Below are 19,823 nucleotides of genomic sequence, written 5' to 3'. Positions count from 1 at the left end.
ATCTGTGTATACTTTCACACAGTCAATCCTGTATATCATACTACACATTTTAGAGTGATTTCAAGATTCAACTAATTTTCTTTTATTGTTGAATTCTGGAGAAATGCTAGCATAGCTCTGGGCGTCAGTATGTACCATGGGGGACAGAGGTGTGTCCAGACTGGTCTCTGTCTTGCTGTCATCTGCATCACTGTCCTTGTCGCTGCCGCTGTCATTGACAAAACAGATCTGTAGGTTCATCCCACTCTGCAGCCTGCAGGGAGAGACAGAAACAACATGTTAATATTAGCATAAATGCAGATAAGAGTCAAGTCAGTTCAATGTTGGCTCTTTCTGCAGTAACTGACTCGGACCAGGGCCAAAACAGACAGCAATGTCAACAGCTGCTGCTAATACTAATACTAATGACCTATGATGAGTGCCTCGTCTCAGTAAAACACACTGTACTGTGTGCACTATTCATGTGTTTAAAAAGAAGAAAAAGTGCAAGAAATTAATAAAAATGGAAATAAAATCCGAACAGACATTAGCAGCTGAGGACAGAATTAAGGAGGGCTTGTGTTTGGGAGGTGGGGTTGTCACTAGGTGTAGATCCAGCCCACTGTGGATCAATAATCTGCTTATTCAGTAATTACAAACAGAGCTGATTGATTACACAGCATAGATCCAATCAGTCCCAATTAAAATAGGACCTAAGAGGTCGATTGTTTTTTTTTTTTTTTTTTTTTTCAGGAAGCAGTGTCAGAAACCTCCCTGTAACTTGAATTTAATAGATTGCGCGAGTGTTTACTAAGTTTTCAGAAGACCAGTGTAATGTCTCTACAGTGTAAAATCTGAATGTATCTGAGCTTATTGCTTGTGTATTAGCATTATTATTGACAAATATGAAACGTGATAGGTGGCAAAAAACTGCAGAGCAGAAATCCCAAAGATACATTTGAGGTCACTATCCGATAGTTTGTAATGTGTTAACACTGACAAGTTTATCTAAAATTACCCACTCACTACATATTGTGATCACAATTCTTTGAAACTGAAGAATGATGAATACACACATCACATAGGTGTGAAACTATTTCAGAAGTCAGACTAGCCCCAAGAGAGAAATTACACGCAACCTATTGGTGTGTGTGTGTGTGTTATGAAGTTATGAAGATCAGACGTTGCATTTTTGGCTTGTGTTGAGACATTACTTCCATGGTTCTTTAAAAAAGTAATTTAAGAGATTTTTATAAAAAGCATCAAGTTTAAAAAAATTTAAAAATAAAAAGTTGGCTAATGTAGTGTTATCTGATTCTTCAGACTCAAAAATCTATTATCAGTTGGGCTCTAATATAGTGTGTCTGTGCTTTTGCCAGCCCAGACATCATATTTTCACACTGTCCTGTCATTTTACTATTTCCCTGTAATGAGGCATTGAGCATCACAACCAGTCACTAACCTAACCAATATTGAGAAATCTGAGTGATTCGAATCACAGGAATACAAAGAGCACTGGAGTGGAACATCCAGTTCCAGTAAGGTACAGTGTAGGAGGTGGTAGTAGTGTGTGTGTGTGTGTGTGTGTGTGTGTGTGTGTGTGTGTGTGTGTGTGCGTGCGCACATGTAGGTGTCTTTTTGGAAGTGAGAACCACAAGGGCTGACAGTGTATGGCTCATTCACGCTGCACAAATCCTCTCTCCTTCCTCATTCTCTTCCTCCATATTTGTACTTTTTGTGTTGGTACCCATGACAGTAAATCTACACTTTCAGATTCATATCCTTCTGTTTACTTTAACCATTGTATACAGCTGAAGTTCATACTATTTTTGACATGAAACCTCTGTTCTCATCTTTGTCCAGAATCCACTTTCAGTAGACTTTTCTTTATTGATCCCCCATAGGGGGAAATTCACAAGTACAGTACATCTTTCTTCAGAGAATTATACACCCCCAAGAATGTGGTTTTCCAAGTAACAGTGACATGTTTATTGGTTAAGAATGAAGTATTTGACAGAGGTCTTACCGTGAAGACAGGCTGGGTTTGCCGCTCTTACTGCAGCTGGTATAGATGCCCGGCCCATCGTCAAAGAAACTGCCCAGGGCCAACTTCTGCCTGATCGACTCCCTCTCATTCTTTTGGGCCTGCAATAGGACATTAACACAATAAGGTTACCTTTTGATGATCTTTTTGATTATTTATTTTGTAGTTTCTAAATGAGGTGGGAAGTCAGGGTCAGGCAAGGTCAGGATTATGTGTCTGCATCAAAGACTCTTCAGCAGGGGCAATGCTTGTTGTCTGAGCACCTCAAAATACTAATTGAGGTCCAAATACTATAGTATACTATAACTATATCATTTTCTTGCATGCTAGATCACCCTTTTCCCCACATGACTAGCAGTATACACAAATAGAAGGGCTGTTACCCTGAGCCATTTCTACCCAAATCACACATGCAAGTCTATTAATAGCAGCAGCTTCCTCTTAATTTGCAGTGTGAGGTTCAGCGTCATCCTAACAAGCTCTGATACAAAGTGTGAAGTCAGCTAAAGTACTGGAAAAAAGCGTAAAAGCATAAAAATCAGGGATCATCTCAAGCTGACATAACCAGTATTCACAAGCAGGTGGTGCTGTTGTCTTATAGAACAGCTGCTGAGCACACCAGTACCCACACACACACAAACTGCAGGACTTATACAGGATTATGTTCATGTACGGTAAACTCTAAAGGAAGAACAGCAATGGCCATTTCACACATGCTTAAATCTGCAAGAATCCCAACATTACACAATTTCAGAGTCACTCTCACTTGGCCTCTTCCCAATTCTTAATCCTGAACTCAGCACAGCTCCAGCTTTGGCAGCACTTCACACACGCTCACACACCAGTCCCCATAGGACGTCTCGTCTGTGCTGATAGCAGGTAAACACATCCAACAGAGGTGCAAAGCACTAATGAGCCACTCAGACTGTTTCTAATCAAATGGGAAGAGTTCAATTCTCTGTAGCACTTTCAATGGAGCCCAGATTTTATCTTGGCACTGTGACTTTCCATGGACCTTACAACACTCTCTGAGATGTTTTCAGTCCATCATACACACAGAAATCAGCCTACACACTACAGTGCTCCTGCCTTTCTCTCAACAAAGGATTTCAGGCAGCCTGACAGACAAATGGAAAGTAAGAAATAAGAAAGTTTGAGGGTTTAAATCTCGGGTTATCAATCTTCCTGTCTTGGAAATCTTTATAGCAAAGCAAAGTGAGCAGGGGTTTAAAAAGCTTATAATGGGTATCTGATGGTTTAATGGTTAAGACATAAACCATGTAAGTGTAACATTCCTGGTTCCAGCCTCTGTCTGTCTCTCCCCCCACCCCTGCTATTTTATACTCATATTACTCTCCTCTCACTATTAAGGCAAAATGAGAAAAGACAGAATCAAGGTAAGAAGGTGGTGAGTAAGAAAAAGATGTCAGTGTTGTTGGCCTGAAGAGTCCTTTTTGCCCCATTATTGCCCTTTTCCACTTACTCCTCTACCCATCTTCTACCTTTCCCATCAATCTTTGTTCCTCACATTCTCATGCTTTCTTTACCCACCTCACTCCACCTCACCAGTCGTTTGTCATGCTCCCTCTTCCTCATTATCCCCAATTCTACTCATCTCCTTCCATCTCCATTTCTCTCCATCAGCCTCGGGCCTCTCCTACTCTTCCAGCCAGCTATCTCTCTGCTGTTCACTCTGTTCTTTCCTCTCCAAATTGCTTATCACAGCTTCACCTCTCTCCCACTCATTTTCTCTACTCCTTCGCTCCCTCCTTTCCTCTCTCTCTGTCTGTCTCTCCTGACAATTGTGTGCAGGCGTTGGTGAGAGTGCCTTCACCAAGGACAAATTAACATAATCCCACTCCACACAAGAGCCTGCAAGACGCACTTGGCACTGCCAGCACACACACTGGCATGTAGAGGACTGGACCTGGCACCGCTCCTTTGTGTGTGTGTGTGTGTGTGTGTGTGTGTGCATGTTTGAAAGATAGCCTGGGGAGTCGAGATGAACACACTCGAGAGTTTCAATTCATTGCTTCAAAGGTGCAACAGCAGCGTGTGTGGTGCAGCACAGGCACACATTTATGTACTCGCACATCACTCATACAAGCCTGAATACAACACGGCTGACACACTGTCAGTCAAGTTACTCCACAGAACAGCTGCTCCAAGCAAAGGCGAAAACCAGAAGCAGCAGGGTTCACTGAGCACAGTTAACTGTTTGCTCCCCTCATGAGGTGAAGGCTGACGAAAAACAAAATGGGGGCTGTGCTGAGGTCCAGGTGGAACAGAGGTGTGACACATTCGGGATCAGAATACTGAGTTAACAAACAGCATCACTTCAACTTTAGAGCTAAATTTCAATACAGTTTGCAAATGCATGACACACACACACACACACACACACACACACACACACACTCTCTGCTAGAGGGTGGTGTGCTGATGTAAAGATGTATAATCCCTCCGTATACAAAAAGACAATTCCCGCGCTGGATCTGAATCTCTGGTGACTTGACTTAGACGTGGATTAAACTCTTCATCTTCAGCCATTAATCATAGCCTGTTGATTAACTGTTAATCTGAACAGGTCATCAGTCTCACTGGATCCCAATTAATCAAAAGCAATCAAAATTAAGAAATGCCTTTCAACTTCCATCACAAAATCAGTTAAAAATAAAAGACTTTTGTTCTTGCACTTTACATTTTATGTGCAGGGCTGAAATCTATGAGGCAGAACGCAGAGCATATGCTACTGCAGTGATTAAGAAAACATACTGCTCAGTTCTCAAGAACAAACTAACTATCTTTGGATAATATTTGTGTTTTATATAAACATTTACACAAAATGACTGTCACAAAGGCAATGCTTGTTATAATCCTCTACATAATGTGAACTGTGAGAAAGTCAGGATGAAACGCATCGCTTCTATCATCGATTAGATTGGTAATAGTTAATCATACATGATGACTTTTATTATCAGTTAATGCGGATTATTCACTTAATCGACTGATTAATTACTTTTACCAGTTTATCTTCCCAGGGTGACGTCTTCAATCATCTTGTTTTATCCGACCAACATCCAAAACCCAAAAATATTTAGTTTGCAATTACATGAAACAGAAAAGCATCTAATTCTCCTTCCCTTTTTGATTTTTATATGTTCAATATTTAGATCTTTATCTTTATTTCATTTTTATTCATATCTTTTTCTTTATATGCATCTTTCTGTTATGGAGCTCTCAGCCAAAGAATTTCACAAGAGTTAACTGGTGTAACCAGAGTGACAATAAACATCTTCAATCTTGAATCTCCTCTCATTGAAGGAGCTCTAAACCAGCATGTTTGGCATTTTTGCTTGAAAGATGACTGAAACTACTATTAAATAAACTAATCGATAAACATTTCAGCTCTAAATTACACACTTACAAACTTAGCAACTGGAACTGACGGGATGAGAAATTAACTTCGGCACATTAAACACTCATAATGAGTGGGGGAAAAGAAACTTTCAAAGCACAACTAGCCAAAAGTTAGCACTGGTCTGCAGCTGGTTCAGCATTAAGGTCATGTAGGATCTCTGCAACTCGCACCTGCCTGACAAAACAACTTCCTGTCTTTGTATAAACATCATCTGTTATACAGCACGTTTGTGTGTGTGTGTGTGTGTGTGTGTGTGTGTGTGCCTGGGTGGGCTGTGTTTGGTTATCATGGAGGCCCCATAAACCATTTATAAAGGTGTAGAAAACGGCACTGAGAGATGGAGGTGCGAAATGGGTAGTAATTACACACTACTGCCTCTCCTTCCTTTTCTGCACCGTTTTTTAATGATCCATCCACCAATAGCTCATCTCCTGTCTTATCTTCTTGTCTATTTAAATTTCATGTGCAATCACATCAATCTCAAACCACACTCCCTTCATTGGAAGTAAAGTATATTCATTTTCAGAGCCTCTTTAATGTGGGAAGCAATCAAATCCTGCCATGTTCACAGTTTCCATGTTTGTTTATTGCTCTGCTTCCAGGTGTGAGTCTTTGACATGCAAACCTTGCACGTCAAAGGCCGGAAACACACAAATTCTCTGCTCATTTGATGGCTCATTCATGCAAAACGTCATCAATACGACATTATTGTAACCTTTGTGTGTTTTACTGGGTAATTTCCCACTGGAGCTCCTTATAAAATCCTGGGATGGCGAATTATCCGAAGGCCAGTTTCCACATGATGACATGGAAAATTGCCGGATCCATTACATTAACATTTTAAGATGCATGTGGGAAAGGGACTAGAGAGGCAGAGGAAGAAAAAGAAAGAGAGAGAGAGAAAGAGATAGATAGAAAGAAAGAAAGAGTGACAGTCCTAACCACCTCCCTCTTTTCCTGGCCTTGAGCATTAGACTTGTCACTGTCTAAATTAGATTGGGAGAAACACAATTGGGTTAATTTGTGTTTTTCCTCAAATTCACCAAGCAATTTCCTCTCCTGAAGAACCCTCATTGACAAAGACGTTTTCTCCTCCACTCTGCTCTACACCCATTCATCAGCAGACCCAGACAGTGATTTAGCCTTGCTTATGGATGACAGGGTGCTTGTTTTGAGCCCTCAAATCGTCCCTGAAAATCTATATTAGAGGAGGGAGATGAATTTAATTATCTGCGCTAACAAAGAGCTTCCTCCTTCTCCCTCCCCCAAATTGCTGGCTCTTGTGTCCAGAAATTGTTTAGTGGTTAAGATCTGAGATGTGTATAAATATGGATGTGCGTCTGTGTTTATCTCTGCACTGCTACAGATTTCTGTACTCTCATTTTCTTCTCTAGATTTCTTTACCCTAATTGCAGTCTCCCTTTTAACCTCCCTACTGTATCTAAATTTGGAGAAAAAGACCTTTAAAATGTGCCACTTATTCATTTAATAAAAGCTATTTCCCCTTACTTCTCTTTCTCTCCATTCCTCACTAACTACCCTCCCTTTTTCTGCACAATGGAGGCTTTTCACCAGCTGATACCTCACTGCCTGGTTGGAGACAAGAACCCACTGTTCACACACAAGCACACACACAAATACCATATATGCAAAAACTGGAGTACAAGCTACATGTCTATTTAAGAGAAGCGACAGTGAGTTGAGGATGTGTATTTGGAAAAATTGGAACAGTTTCACTCCGATACTTACTCCAGGCCCGACAGTGAGCTCACAGCTTTACAAACAGATACAAGGTCAGTGTGTCTACTAGTGTGTTTTGACTGGGCTGTGTAGCTTCATAGTTCAAACAGATGGTCTTGCAGGTTTTGATTTGCCAAAAACTGCATCCACTTGTAAATATTTCTGAACACATGTCCATGTATATTCCATTTAAAGGAATAGTTATAATGACATTATATCCTGACTCTGTCCAATGGTAACAAATCCACATAGCAGCACCTCTAAAGCTCACTAATGAACAAATGATAACTTGATTGTTAAATCCATAAAAACGAAGTGTAAAAACAACAATTTTTGGCTTTCTGTGGGGTTGTGTGCAGAACTGTAGCTTGGCTGGATGCAGTGATTTTCTGGAGGTGACTTCAGCAAGCTGCTCGCTGACAAGACTCCAGGAAAGTGGCAGTGAGCTAGTTGTTTCCCTCCAGCTTCCAGTCTGCACACAAAGCTAAGCCAACCTGCGGCTAGTGGTAACTTCATATTTACCATACAGACATGAGACTGTTGTCAATCATCATGCTGTCAGTCATCATCGATCTCTGCCGGAATGCGAATAAGCATATTTCAAAAAATTATCCAACTAGTCCTTAAAGCATACATGGCTTAAGTCTACATCCATCTTTGGAGGCTAAAAATATGTGAGTGTGTGTGTGTGTGTGTGTGTGTGTGTGTGATCGTCTCTCGTGCTATCTGAGTCCTGTCTGTCTCGGCGGTGCAACATTCCATCCCAGATAAGGGACCTGACCTCTGACCCCTCATACAGTTCAGCCTCAGGTCAGTGCAAGGCTGCTCTTGTCACTCAGATTGGAAGAGAACAACTCAGCAAGTGGTAGTGAGCTGTCCATGAGTGTTTGAATGGTGGCAAAACAAGTGGGGGAGGGTTATGGTGGGATAAAGGAAAAAAAAAAGAAAAAGGGGGGGGGTAACAAAGAGAGGGAGGAGAGATAGGGAGCATGAACTGGGTTTAGACAGGACAATAGGTCTCCAAGTGACATTTGAGCTTTCTCTCTGCATGAACAGCCAGGCTATGGATTTGTGGGAAAAGATTCAGTGGAGGAATCTGTATTTTCTGCCAAAGAATGAAGCAGATTTAAGGATAAAAGAGTGGTTACTCACACCATTATGTCATAGCCTTTCCCCAAATATCTAAGCACTTTAATGCCCAAGCTTCAAGCATTACGTCAGCCTCAGTCTTTGGGTTGTATCACATACTGTAGCTGCACACAACACACGAAACCCTTTTAAAGGAATATTGAGAAAGATCGATACCACCCTAATACCTGCTGTTCAACATGCAGATGGAGCCAGGAGGCAGTTAGCTTAGCTTTGCATAAAAACTGGGAACAGGGAGAAACAACAAAAAAATTCTGTCTACCAGATCTTTTAGTTCACTAATCAACATGTTATATTATGTTTGTTAAATCTGTGCAAAACCCGAAGTGTCAAGTGGTGTGGATAATGAGATGGAATATTTCTTGGCTGAAGGCTTGTTACCAAGCGGCTGCTGGTCACTGCTCCAGGCCAGGAAATAGTTGAGCAACTGTTATTTTTGCACCTTAGTATTGATTGAACAAACTACATATAACATGTTAATCAGTGAGCTTTAGAGGCGCTTGTAGACAAATTTTGTCATCTCTGGAAAAAGCCAAGCTACCTGTTTTCCCCCGGCTTTGAGTCTTGAGCTAAGCTACACTAATCAGCTGCTGTCAAGTCAATATGTAGCGTCATACTGAGGTGACAGACAGAGAGCGGCATCGATCTTCTCATCTGACTCTCCGCAAAACAAAAAAAAAATGTTTTCTAGAATGTAGAACTATTCCTTTAACAACAACAAAAGTGGCGGTATGTCTGTGTGTGTGTTCACATACAGAAACAGACACAGAGAAGAGCAAACTATCACAGTAAACATGCATCACCTAAAATATTCAACCACTATTAACCACACAGTTTTCCAGTAGCCATTAGTTTCAGTTAATTACTGATTAAAAATGGACTTAACAAGGCACCCGCAAACGTGACATGGTCCTTTACCTCTTTGTAGTCATCGTTGAGGTAGAGGCTGGATGTCTGCCTGATGACATCGACATCATCCACTCCCTCCATATTATCCAGCGCCTCCCTCATCCTTCCCTCTCTCCTTGTCTTCCTGTCTTTTCCTCTCTACTCCCCAGTCAGTAGGTTAGTCCAGACCGACTCCTGAGGTTGGGTCAAGTCAGTATGCATCATATTGTCAGCAAACTCACCCCTGCCATGGGCTGACATAAAAAAAAGATCTACTCCTCTACTGGTAGCTTCTCCTTGTCTTTCTCCTACATGGTTTGACACTGTTAGGCTTTCACTTCCATCCACTTTCTGACTACTCCACTCTTTCCTATAGGATTCCTCTGTCGTTCTGCCTCTCCCGCAGGACTGTGAGAGCACAATGGTCAGAGGTAAGGCCCCTTTAGACCCTCCCTACCTTCTACCCCCTGGTCAGGGCGGCCTCTCACAGCCAGAGAGAGCAAAAGAGAGGGAGAAACTCACACTGCTGTTTTTTCCATTTTCACGCCCTGACGCGAGGACAGCAGCTGCTCGCAACCACTTTGGAAAGAGACACCTCAGGCATGGGATAGCCACGGTGTGTGTTTATGGCAATATACTTGTGTTGTGCGTGTCTGTGTGTGTGTTTAGATGGCTCCTGGTGTGTCTGGAGCCTCTCCTGGACACCATCTCTCACTGTCTATATTTATTCTTCTTCTATCACACCAATGTCTGCTTTCTGAATTTTTTTACTTTTAAGCTTCCTAACCCTCTTAGCTTACAATTCTGTGTATGTTTGTGACAGAGAGATTAACTTAAAAAAAGGAGATTAGCCCACATATTTGATGAGAAATGAATGTGAGAGTGTGTGTGTTTATGTAACAGAGGAGGTAGTGTGCTGCCTTCCTGCTAAGGTAAAAATAGTGCCCTGTCTGGACTCCAAAGCCAGCAGCCCCACCGCCCTGGCCAGCTAAATAAACCCTGACAGAGCACAATGGACCATTACTCTGGCACACAAACACACACACACACACACACACTCTCGTACGTACGTACAAAGTCCCTCACTCACTCACACACACAGAGATTGCTTGTGCGTTGTATCAGTGGCTTACATTTTCAATCTGAGCTCTCTGCGGTGTGTAATGATCTCATCTTAGCGAGACGTTATCGACCCGTGACTCATATATTTGTCATAGCCGCCCAGACAGAAAATTATGTCCACATACGGTCGCAGAATCACACTGCTGAGGAACATGATTTCACACATGCACACAAAACATCAACTGGCTACAGAGAAAAATGACAGGCATGACGGGGCATTGGAATACTGCTACCATGTTCAATTTCATATAAACCCATAATTCATATGCACCAACACAGGGGATCGCATACATTTTTATGGAGTCATGATTAAATGGAATGCATATTAGTGCAGGGTTGCAACAAAATAATTATTAATCTTTTGATTTCTTTTGCTTTACTGTTTAATTGTGACATCTTCAAATTGCTTGTTTCACCTGACTAACACTTTGCTCATTTAACACTTTATTTTATTGAGGTGGTTCTTATGTAGCAAGCTTGTGTTGATACAAAATGAGAAGCTCAGTTATTATATTGGCATGGTATTGAGAAATTTCAAATAAATTGCATTGTATAATCATCCCTGGTTATCAGTTAAAGGCTCACATATGGCTTGCTGCAAGGTTGGAATGAAAAAACATAGTATATCAGTCAAGTAATTGGAAATAAAACTGAACTAAACTGAAACAATGGCGTTCTTATAAGCCTTGGAGAAATACACATAATTTTAGCCCTGACCTTGAGCAGAGCGAAAGCTTTTTAAAAGTTGTGTACTTTTTCTTTGAAGCATCAATCCACCACCTGCAGAGTGATTCAGGGGATGAATCATATAAAATAGCCAGAGATCTAAGGGGAAGACAGGGATATCAGATAAGAAATAAAATAGCCAGCCAAGGACAAAGCAGATGAGAGGAGAAAGACGAGAAAGACGAGAGGGAGGAGAACGGCAGCTGATACTGATGAACATGAGTCACATTCATCCGTCAGGCTGCTGAGAGAGAGCGAGCGAAGAGTAACAGGAGAAAAACGAATCAGAGATGAAGACAGTTGGGGAATAATGCATTTGCATGATAGCATCAAAGACCATTTGAACACACAAACACATAGGCACACATGCACAGCGCATCACACACGCAGGGGTTAAATGAAAAAATAGGAAGTAGGTTTGGTTCAGTGTTGATCCCTTAGGATTATGGGTAGAGTACAGAGAATTGTCTGGCTGTCTCCTGAATCCACCCACACTGGATTGCATGCTGCTGGGGACAATACAGACAGCACACACACACAGACACACACACACACACACATACAGACACACCAATAAAACCGGTGTTAGTTGTGAGTGAGAGCGGCCTGTTTGGGGCTGAAGGGTGGGGCAGAGTCTGCCCTGCTGATTCTCTGCTTCATTACTGAGGCTGACTTCATAGTGAAGGTGAAGTCAGCGCTGATTCAAAGGGGACAGGAGGTCTAGAAGGGAGGGGGCTACCTGGGATATGTACGCACTGGAAGTCGGCAATGGGAATCCACAAACAACAAACACACGTATGCTCACAAACTTGCGAGTGTCGCCTCCATCACGGTTCAAGGGCAAAGACTGAGGTTACTTTCAGCTGCATATTTAATATGTTCACACAAGTTAATTCCTCTGATGCTAGACTGTCGGGTCAGCTGAGAGAGCCAGCAAACGAGAGAGAGAGAGAGAGAGAGAGAGAGAGAGAGAGAGAGACAGCGAAAGAGAAATAGAAAGAGAGAGAGACAGACATACACACACAGAATGGTGTATTGTTCCAAGTGAACAGAGGGCGACTGTGGGAGAGAGGGTTCCTGGCACCTCCTGTAAGCCTGCGATCCAAGGCCAATGGTGCTCTGTGTGTGTGTGTGTGTGTGTGTGTGTGTGTGTGAGCATGCATATGTTTGATGCGAGTGAACCTACACTTGTGATGCACTCTCCCTTTCTATCAGCCTCATTCCATGTTGGTTTATACGTTTCTGTGTCTGCAAACTGGCGCGCTGCTCCTTAATGTCTATGCGTGCGCTTGTGCCACATTAGAACACCAGATCACATTTACTGACACACATGAGAGGACTGCTACAGACTCTGATCTGATCTTATTTTGGAAAGCAGGAGGAAAAGAACGGGGGCTGCTACCATAGCAACGTGGCGAGAATTTCTCCATGGCGATGCTCTGTGTTCCAAACAAATTGGGCTGCGAAAGGAGCACGGGGCGGCCCATCGGGAAGTCTGCTAACTCACACAGAGGCCAGTGTTTGAGGGAGCTGGAGTTTTGACAAATTGTATAATTTTAGCATGAAGTATATGCTTGTCTTGAGTGAAAAGAGGCTTTCTGCACAGCAAAGGTGTGATATAACCCTCCTGTGCTCACAGGTCCCATATTCATCAACGTGCAGTGAAAAAAAGTCAAAATCAAGATACAAACACAGTCCTACAACACAAAAATCATAATTAATACAGAAACGTCACTTGTTTCTTTCTTTATACTCGGCCAGGAAATGTACATATTTTCCTATCCAATGTTCTGAACGCAGTAGTTTAATAGGGCAGGGCAATATGACCTAAAGTCAACACTGCTGGACATGTTTAGCATAGCTTAGCATAATGAGCTTGAAAATACGCCTTCACTGTGGTGCATTATATTTGTTTAATTTGGAGATAAATAGAAATGTAAAAATGACAGTTTACATGTTTCATGTTCATGTATGTAAATGTTTCTCGGCAAACTAGACTCATTTATTATGTCACTAATTTCATATTTGATTTATTGTCGAGCCTTATTGATTAATTCTTACATTCTAGCATAATCCATCAATGGTATCTACTGCGCTGCTAGTCCTCATTTATAATTCATCAGGCCACACCTCATATACTGTTACACTGACACGGGAGCTGGCCTTCACTCCTCTCCAGTCACGCATGAAAAACTGCATGAGCTTGTAGACACATATGCATAGCATAAATACACATAAATCCTCCCACACCAATACTGTGTGTGACAGGACTCAAAATTCAATCAGAGTTTCTAGGGCCTTGGCAAGCTGACAGTTTTCCTACGGCCCAGGATGACACACAGTGACCGTGCTGATAAATCTCACCATCGTCCCTCAACCTGCTGCTACTGCAGCACTGAGCAATATGGCACAGCAAGATTTATAGATTTACAAGAGAATCTGAAAACAGGAAGACATGTGACACGACACCTCAGCCCCTAGTAAACACACCGAGGAACAGCGTGCTTTTAGCTCACTTAAGCACTTAACAAAATGAAGCGCAGCATCAAGATGAAAGGGATGTTTTTTTTCTCCTCTTTTTGGCCTCGTGGTTTATTTGCAAAATTGACACAGCTTAAATCGACAGACGGTTTCGGTTGACTGTGGGTCAAACGGTTGCTTTATTGGTTCTTCTTGGGTCAGCCTGTGACTTAATTGGCTAATGGTTTTTGTGGGAGCTTGGCTCAAACATTATGAGGGTGAGCAAACGGAGAAGGACAGATGCTTTCCACATTTCTTTCCCTTCCGCTCCTGTCTTTTCTCTCGTTTTTGCCGTAAACAACCAACAGCCAAAGACAGAAACACGAGGGCCACACCTTATTTAAAGAAGAAGAAAACAACAACACTGATAACCAAAACAGAGATCACCTCAAGACATAGACTGTCCCAGGGGACAAGCAGAAATACAGGGACAACACTCACCCTGCCTACCTCCATCTTTTTCCACTTTATCTCTTTACTCCTTGTCCATGTTATTTCCTCATTAAACCCCTCACTCGTTCCCTCACCTCCTCTGTTCTTTCCCACATCCCTCGCTGTGTGTGTGTGTTGTATGTGTGTGAGGGGCGCTGTCTGCCTGCTGGTTGCCAGGTTACCAGTCTAATTGAGGGGCCTCTAGAGATTCGCTGTTATCAGAGCCTGAACCCTCTGTTCCGCTTACCGCGCTCATTCTTTCTCGTACTCCATCCATCTCTATTTTTTAGTACATCCCTTGCACTAAAGCCATCTCAACTTCCTTCACTTCCTCACACTGTCAGTAAACTTTTTTTTCAACACCTCCCTACATTTTGATTCCTTACATTCATCTGATGTCAGTTATTTTTCCAGTCTCGCTATCACATATTATCTCAGTTGCCTCAGAAAGTACGTCATTCTCATTTCGCAACCTCAGCCTGTGTTGTCAATACTTCTCCTGCTACCGTTTCATCTCTGCCTTTCATCTGTTGTCTCCACTAGCCCTTTGGCATCACTTTTCTCTGGTTATCTGCTTTCTCCTTCCATCCTGCCGTCTTTGTGTCGCTCCATCTAGCTTTTATCTACCATGAAACATGACAGGAAATCCTTATCCCCTTATACAACTAGTCCCTCACCCACACAAGCACAGATCCACCCTCCTGGCGTGCAAATACAAATATGCAGAACTTGCACCAAGATTAATAAATTCTGTTGTTAAATGATTTGAGCTTTTTGATGTTTTCTAATAGCAAAAATCCTCATGGCACTTAATGAATTCCCAAACATAATCTCAGGAATTAAGAGGATGTGCACAGAACTGACAGGGGATCAGCTTTTATGAATTTTGATTATACCAGAGAGGTGAGGACTTACGATTGTTAGCACCCAGCTTGAAGCCCTTTAACTAAGTTAAAACCACAAGACTACATGAAAAACAGCGGCGCACACTACAACAATCATGTGTTTCCAGTGTATATACCAAAATGCTAGTCCATTCAAACCAAAAGGAAATGTTGGAGGACAGAATTTGGACTCTCAAGTTTCATGTTGATGAAACACTTTAAACACATTAACAAGGCCCATTCATCTCTCCAGGACCCTCATGTTTCCCTCTCATCACTTCCCCTGCAGCATTTTGTGAATCGCTCCCTGCTTCCACACTTGCAACTTCCCATCAAAGAAGCTCCATCTTTACCCCTCAATGCCTCCCCTGGCATATTCAGCTCATCTCTTTCTCCTTTCATCTACCTCTCAGCTTGTTCCCACTCTCCACCTCCACTGCATTGCAGACTTTCTTCCCTCGCAGAGCTGGTTATGGAAAAGCGAATGTACAGCTGTGATGCACTAGCTTTCCTTTAATCATGTCTGCTTCATTCCTCCCAATTCCTCGTTAGATAAAGTGGGACACTGCTGTCACATGTCCCACCAGAATCACAAACACTCATAAACATGTACGCACACATACACACAGCACTCCGAGCAACCATTCACATTTAAATTCTCTTTATCACTATGTTGTCTGCACCATGCACTGAATTACAGGCATCCTCTACACGAACCTCACAGCACAGAATACATTCACTCACACACACAGTGCAGTCATGGCACTATAAACTTGCAGTTACATACACGCATCATGCCTCCTTGACATGGATAGATGAGGCTGATGAGGAGGAGGTGGAGGGGAGGTAGGACATTATTCGCCTGAGTCAAGTGCTCGCTTAGCAACCAGCCAGCCATCAGATTCACAACACAATCACGTAACCACAAACGACAGAGAAATAATCCCACACAGGTCTGAGTCTCCGCAATGACACACCAGTCCTACACATGTGCAACAATATCTTGGTTTCAACATGACATTCAAGCACTTATGACACATTGAAGTGAGGAGACAAACATGTAATCCAGTCAGTGAAGCTAACAACAAAAAATCAGCTTGTGTCTGTTAAAATGGGAAAAGAAATTGTTAGTTAAATTAGATAAGTGCAATGTGTCATTTAGCTCTGAGAACTACCTGGTAAGAACAGTTTTCCTGGTGGACCATCCTTCACAGCATCCTAGAGAGGAGCTGGCTGAGCTCTGGGAACAGGAGCGGGACTGGGATAAGATTCCCAGCCCTGCAGTGGTATTCCAGTGGAGCGGAGAGGAGAAGAGAGGAGGGATCCCACCCCGTCCTTGATCCAAACTAAAAAAATCAATTCTCCTGCTTGCCAGTCAGTTAACTCTTCACCCTCAGCCTTCTATCTCTGTTTTCTGATTGTTTTCTGGTCTGTCTGTTTGTTAGAAGAGAAGGGCAGGGTCTGAGCGCTGCTTCCCCAAAGCCAAAAGAGGGAGGGGAGTGAGAGACTGGAGGAGGAGTGTAAGAACGGGAGAGAGAGAAAAAAGAGGGAGGGAGGGGAGCGGTGAAAAGCAGAGTACACTGCCGGTCGCCTTTCAGCTGTCTGGTTCGGACTGAAAAGAGGGAGGAGCTGTTGGGCTGAGTGTATGCAGAGTTGGCCAGTAGGGAGAGGCGATGGTGGAAAAGGGAGGGAGGGTGAGGTTGGTGTGGGTCAGGGTCGGAATGTCACTCTGCTGTTTCATATGGAGGCATGTCAGACAGAGACAGAGAGAGAGAGAGAGAGAGAGAGAGGAAGAGAAGGGCAGAGGAGTCACTTTCTCAATTAACCTTCATCTTGATCTCTATTTATGCTGCATGAATAGCCAACAAAGGCGGGATGCCACAGTACTTTAAAACTCAAACTAAAACAGTGTGTTTGCAGTGTGCAAATGTGTTTTTAGCATCAACTATCCAACAATGTCAAGTACCAAAAGCTGGCATTGAACATCTGGTCAACCACTTCTGAATTTATCAGACAGATCCTCATTTAAAAACGAAATCTAGACAGTTTCAGCAGATTTATCCAGGCAAAGATGTGTCACTCACTGATGTGTGCTTGTGTCATGTTTGCCTCACTGTGTAAAAGTACACTTTAGGCATTGAATGGCATGTACATCTTCCCCTCATTCTCTGTTTGTCTCTTTGTAGGATTATAATCCCATAGTGGCAGATGGCCTGTCGATAATCCAAATGCAGGCCGGCCAACTCGGATAATCTCTCCCTTCTCCATCACTCTATCCATTCCTCTATCCTGACTTCTACCCATTACCGTTATAAATCCATCTCTTTGTTCTATGTCTCATCCATCATGTGATTTCACTGAGACGTAAACATCATGCGTGATGCCTGTTGAAATGTTTGTATTGGGGCATCATCACATTATTTACAGATTATTTAGATTGATTAAATTAAGTCAATTTTATATAGCCTTAAATCTATACTTAGATTTGATAATGAAATAAATATAACAAGGGAAAAAGACACAAACCCACAAACGGAGAAACATAAATACACTAGTATAATAACTAAGTCTGTAAAATGAGTTCCTTGTTTTGATCTATCAACAGCCTGAATCAAAATTATATCAAATTAAAACCAAAGCTTCGTTTCTGGAACACGCATTTGAACTATTAATCACTCACTGATTAAACATTCACTTCAAACATTTCTGTTGTTTGACCAGTTGCAAGACCAAATATTTCAGCGCAAATCCTCCATTTATCCAGAACTGTAGGCGCTGCCTTAATTTTCCTCCACTGTCAACACTCCCATTAAAGCAGTGGAACAGCTTTGCACCAGAATGTGGGGAATGTGGCGTCCTGATGCAATTAAATCATACATCTGTTTCAGCTTTCATTTTTGTCTTTTTTGGCAAACTAGCTAGGAACACACACCCTGTTATCTCATCCCTCCCCTCAGGCCAGATCTCTCTATCCGATATTGATCAACGTTGGGTGACGCTGCTTTTCCCGATAAGACCACTCTTGGGTTTAATGACCTGGAAGTGGATCGATGAGCTCCCTGCTCTGATCTCTCTGCTCAACCCTGCACATCACTGGCTTGGTTTTGGCCTTCTGTGCGGTGCCCAGCTGGGGCAGACTGGAACAGCGCCCATCTTGTTACACTAACCTTGGATATAATTATCTGTGCATGACCTTGACCTGTGAGGAACAGGTCAGGTTTTCTTACACTGAAAGCTACCAACTGGGCCTCGTCAAAGCACTCTTAAGCTTATGATGAGTTTATGGGCATACAGCCAGAAGGGGGGTAGACACTAGAGGGATTAAAAAGTGGCTGGTGGAGAAAGTCAAACATATAGCATGTCTACAGGATTGAATCTTTCCTCCAATTCAGTGTCTATATTTTCAATACATTTTGATTTGATCTCACTTTAACATCAGAATTCTCATCTGAAATTTGTTATGCAACCCAAGGGTTTCACTGTTTCACACAAGGAACAACAAAAAACAATTCAAATATTTAACCAGACAACAAACAATACTTCAAACAAACAATACATATGACGTCACTGGCATAAATTGTCGCTTTGTTACATGAGATAATGGTGCACGCCAAGCTCAGGCACATGGGAGTGGGTGCACTATCACTTGTGTAAATGTGTGTATTCATTTTAATGTGTGTATTTATTTCTTTTTTCTATTGCGATCTTAATTTTTGTTTTCATATATCCTGTCTTGGCTGTTGCAACACCTGAGTTCCCCCCATGGGGATCAATAAAGGATTATGTGATCTCTTCTTATTCTACACACATATGTGTTTCTGCTGGATTCACCTGTCTGACACATTAGCCAACACAGCATGATGAATATTTAGTATAAAAGGGGTTGTAGCTATGAATTTGCTTGGGTACTTACTGCCTTCTAGAGATGCACAATCACAGGATAATAACTGGTGACTTGTAGTGGACTTTGGCTGAACAGCAACTTAGTGTGGATACTTAGAAATATGGTGCCAAGTATATGACTCAACCTGTGCTCTTAAGGTGTTTGTTAAGTGCTTCCTTCGACAGCTTCTGAAACCTCTTGCCTTTTATATGTGCTCACATGGCTCTTTGTACGTGAGCTTAAGTAGTGGACATCAAGATGGAAGCCAATTCCCTGTAGTGAGGAGTCCACAATGTCATGCAGTGGATCCGGCATTAAGATCTTTGCAGCTTCAGACATATTAAAGCCTGATGCTGTTCCCTTTGGAATACAAATGCACAGGACTGATTTCTCTCTCTGATGCACATGCACACTAAGGCAAGTGCACTCACACACACATACACGGGAGCAAGAAACTTTGATGTTCAACATCTGTGAGCCATGCTTTGATACAAGACGCCACAGCACCCCCCTTTCTCTCCTCTATCACCATGGCAGCAGTCAGTCCAAAGACACCCCCCACTGACCTTCACACGGTTGTCAAGGTTACAATCTGAGTCACAATACAGGTGGAGACCGAGAGGCACCTCTTTATCCACCCCAGAGAAGGAAACGTACAATACCCAGACTGTAGAGTGTGTAGCCCCTGATTCTCAAATTATGAGTAATAGCAAAAAATGAAAAAACACACGGGAAAAAAATCCAAAAACTAAGATTACGTAAGTGGCCTAAATCAGCACAAAGAAGATTCAGAACAGAGATCATTAACTGGAGACAGGGGGAGACAACAGGCAGGCAGGCAACAGTTTGGCCTCCCACACACTGGCTACAGTATGAGATGTTTGTCTGGGTGATGAAACTCTAAGAGCTAAAAGACAAGTGCCTTTATGCTAAAATACAGCTTATGCTGATTCTAATGCCAAACTTTGACAGAAGTACGTAATTTATTCCTGCACAGAGCAGGAGATATTGCTGTTATGTGTGTCACTCTTGCTG

General features: G+C 42.3%; 1 protein-coding gene across 1 annotated transcript in view; it reads right to left on the bottom strand.

Annotated features, from left to right (window-relative positions):
* The window catches only part of schip1 (schwannomin interacting protein 1), a 203,805-nt gene that overhangs the window by 9,296 nt on the left and 174,686 nt on the right, over positions 1 to 19,823 (bottom strand). Inside the window, exons 10-11 of the mRNA XM_070829888.1 lie at positions 2,006 to 2,124; positions 136 to 253 (exon numbers count right to left, since the gene is read on the bottom strand). Of these exons, the coding sequence (XP_070685989.1) occupies positions 136 to 253; positions 2,006 to 2,124 (237 nt within the window). The remainder of the gene's footprint in view (positions 1 to 135; positions 254 to 2,005; positions 2,125 to 19,823) is intronic.

The sequence above is a fragment of the Pempheris klunzingeri genome, chromosome 4 (assembly GCF_042242105.1).
Source record: "Pempheris klunzingeri isolate RE-2024b chromosome 4, fPemKlu1.hap1, whole genome shotgun sequence".
NCBI classification, from domain to species: domain Eukaryota; kingdom Metazoa; phylum Chordata; class Actinopteri; order Acropomatiformes; family Pempheridae; genus Pempheris; species Pempheris klunzingeri.
The sequence above is the reverse complement of the archived record's forward strand: the minus strand, read 5'-3'. Positions and strand labels throughout refer to the sequence as shown.